The 3,532-nt window shown below is 42.2% G+C and overlaps 1 protein-coding gene across 1 annotated transcript; it reads right to left on the bottom strand.

Annotated features, from left to right (window-relative positions):
• Positions 1–1,805: 1,805 nt before the first annotated feature.
• OR8A1 (olfactory receptor family 8 subfamily A member 1) lies at positions 1,806–2,735 on the bottom strand (the record flags this gene model as incomplete). Its single annotated transcript, XM_080708630.1, has 1 exon — positions 1,806–2,735. The coding sequence occupies one exon, from the start codon at positions 2,733–2,735 to the stop codon at positions 1,806–1,808; it is 930 nt and encodes a 309-aa protein (XP_080564756.1).
• Positions 2,736–3,532: the final 797 nt, after the last annotated feature.

Genomic DNA, 3,532 nt, shown 5'->3' with positions numbered 1-3,532 from the left:
GGCGTGGTGGCGCACGCTTGTAATCCCTGTGCTTGGGAGGCAGAGACAGGAATCACACAGGTTCGAAGCCAGCCTCAGCTACTTAGTGAGGCTTTCAGCAACTTAGTGAGACCCTGTTTCCAATAAAATATTTAAAAAATAAGTTTGGGAGTGTAGCCCAGAGGTAGAAAGCCCCTGGGTTCCACCCCCAGTATCACACACACACAAAAAAAGCATCTCTATCAAGTTTTTAGGTGATGCTCATTCTGGGGTTCTATTGAGTGTGAGAAGCATTCTTCATGGTGGTTGTATTGATAGTGCTAGTTGGAACTTCGTAGGTCATATCTATTCTAGAGTCACTTTGGGGGCTCCCTTAGCCCTTTTCTAGTCATTCAAAATTGGTAAGCTTGTAATTCTGTGTATTAAATTCCTTTTTTGCCTGAGACAACCAGTAATATCTGTTTTCCTTAGTAAACCATTGCTTGATAAAATACTATATTCAAAGTTGCTATAAATGACGAGAGTGACTCCACAAATCCTTTAGATGATCTCAGGCTGCTTAGTCTAAAACATGTATCTTTGAGATCATTATAAACAAATAGGGGAAGAAACTTCATCCCATGGCAGTTGGGTCTGAGGGATTTCCCAGATATGGGCTTTCAATGCCAAAACTTGGAGAAAGCCAGGCAAACCTATTCAAGTCTACCTGGCAATTTTACATGCCTAGTAATTTTAAAGATGTTGCACATGAAGAAAAAAGTTTTCCACAAATGGAAAAAAGAAAAGACTTGCGAAATTACTATGAGGAGGCATTTGAAATTGGAAAAATACAAATTGGAAGAGCAGTTTAAAGAGGCTGCTGAAAGAGGCTGTCATCTTCAGTGAAAGGAAAAGTGTGAGAGTGTGGGCTCTGGAGCCATTGAGACTGTGGTTTGACCCCAGTGTTGTTTCTTTACCAGCTGTGTGACCTTGAGCAAGTCATTAAACTAAGTGTCCATGCATGTGTAATAGAGCCATGATAGTACCAATAGTGAGGTGTAATTGCAGCAGATTAGAAATCATTAAGAAGAATTGCATGACTTAGAGTAAGCATTAAAATTAAAAACATACTGTTATTATTATTGTTATTATTAAGACAATTATATGAAGAAATCAGGTAAAAGTTCTTGTGCAGGAATATTAGAGAAAAAAGACAGGAGAGAAAGAAATCTGGATGAAAAAAGTGCTGGGTATCATTACTTGGTGACTTTTTAATTCAGCTCTCTTTGCTGTCTGTTCTGCCAAGTGCCAAAAGTAAGACCATAAATTACTCCCAGAGTCCATGCTGAACATTTAATTATGTTAACGTGGAATTAATGTAGTAAGTGTTAGCAAAGGGCTCAAGATAGAGATAAAGGGTCCCAAATAAAAGAAATATGAACTTGAAATTGGACATTTTCAAAAAAATGAGAGAAGAGAGAAAAAGAAAGGGAATGAAGGTAGTTACCCAGCCAATTAGAGAAATGATTGTTTCTCATCAACAATTGGGTGGGAATTCAGAGGGAGTTCTTTTGGTACATTCATGACAACTTAGTTTTTTTTCCTTTGTGGGTCTGGGGATGAAACTCAGGGGTATCTGACATCCGAGCTATGCCCCCTGCCCTATTTTTATTCTTTATTTTGAAACAGGGTCTCACTAAGTTGTGGAGGGTCTAAGTAGCTGAGGCTGTTCACGAACTGTGGATCCTCCAGTTTCAGCCTCCCAAATGCTGGGATTACCAGTATGTGCCACCACGCCCGGCTATGACAACTTACTCTTACATTGAGGAAGAATAATAGTATTTGCATCAGGAGAATTTTCTCCTTAGTATTTTCTGCAGGGCAGCCTTTACCTCCTTGTTCCTCAGGCTGTAGATGAGGGGGTTGAGCATGGGGATCACTGTAGTGTAGAACACAGAAGCCACATTCTCTTGGGCCAGGGAACTCGTCGTGGAGGGCTTTAAGTACATGAATGCTGTGGATCCATAGAACAGCCCCACAGCTGCCAGGTGGGAGCTGCAGGTGCTGAAGGCTTTGGACCTGCCCTCTGTGGAGCTGATGCGGAGGATGCTGGCCAGGATGAAGGCGTAGGAAATGAGGACTGTTAAGCTGGTGATGATGATGTTGAATCCAGCTAAAAAGAAGACAGTCATCTCCACGTCATAGGTGTTAGAGCAAGAGAGCTTCATGAGAGGGAGAATGTCACAGAAGTAGTGGCTGATGAAGACCTCACAATAGCGCAGATTTAACATGAGACCTGTCTCTATGGTGGAGCCAATGAGTCCCATGGCATAGACCAGAGCCACCAGCAGGGAGCAGAGGGTGTGAGACATGATGATATTGTAAAACAAAGGGCGGCAGATGGCTACATAACGGTCATAGGCCATCACTGTGAGCATATAACACTCGGCAATGACAAACACCAGAAAGAAGTAGAGCTGAGACATGCAGCCCACATAGGAGATGGCATTCTCCTGGGACACAAAATTGACCAGCATTTTAGGGGTAATGACAGAGGAGTAGCAGAGATCCACGAGAGACAAGTTGCTGAGGAAGTAGTACATGGGAGTGTGGAGCTGAGGGCTCAGGCAGATAAGGGTGATCATGCCCAGGTTCCCCACCATGGTGACCACGTAGATCCCCAGGAAGAGGAGGAAGAGGGGAAGTTGGAGGTTTGGTTGGTTAGTTAATCCCCCAAGAATGAACTCTGTCACAGTGGAGTGGTTTTCTGTGGCCATTCTCCTGGGTGGGAGGCCTGTGGGACAGGCAAGAAGAACTGTGAGAGTCTGCCCTCGCACTGGGGAGGGGGTGGAGCTCTTTCTGCAACTAGAACCTGATGAGCCATCTTGGTTATGGCTGATACATCTTCCCTACTCCTGCTGTCTAGTGAGTGGAGGGATAGCCCTTGGGTGTTACAGAAATCTTGAAGATGAGAGAAAAGGGCTCAAGGCTTGGATTTCTTACCTGTCTCTCAAATAACTGTGGTTCTCAAGGCGTCATCCCTGGACCAGCAGCTTATGTGCACCTGGAGCTTATTAGAGAGGCATATCATCAGTCCTCATGTCAAAGTACTAAATCTGGGACTCTTAGATGAGCAATTTGTGTTTGCCAAAGTCTTCAGGGATACTTCTGCATGTTGTGGTTTGAGAATATACGAGTTTTATATTCATATTTTGTAATTAGAGATGGAATTTACTGCAGAAATGGAACTTCACTATTACCTCTGCGACTTCTAAATATTCAGTGGATGAATGTACAAATATGTATCTGAAATCAATGCAGTGATAAGATAATATGGTATATATACCTGTATCATTGAGATAGAAATCAATTTCTATATCTGAGGGATAAAGAAATTAGTGATATCAGTTCTAAAGGTGGTTATAAAAATGACAAAGGATAATGTGTATTTAGAAATCTTATTTCAATTACTCAGTTCCTTTAAAATTATGAGTTGTCATTAAGTGTGTGGAATTTGTTCTCTTCACCCAAGTTCCTAAGACTGTGGTTTTCAAGACTGCCTATACATTATAGT

Source organism: Muscardinus avellanarius, assembly GCF_963383645.1.
Source record: "Muscardinus avellanarius genome assembly, chromosome: 1".
NCBI lineage: Eukaryota > Metazoa > Chordata > Mammalia > Rodentia > Gliridae > Muscardinus > Muscardinus avellanarius.
This window is presented reverse-complemented; position numbering and strand designations above follow the sequence as displayed.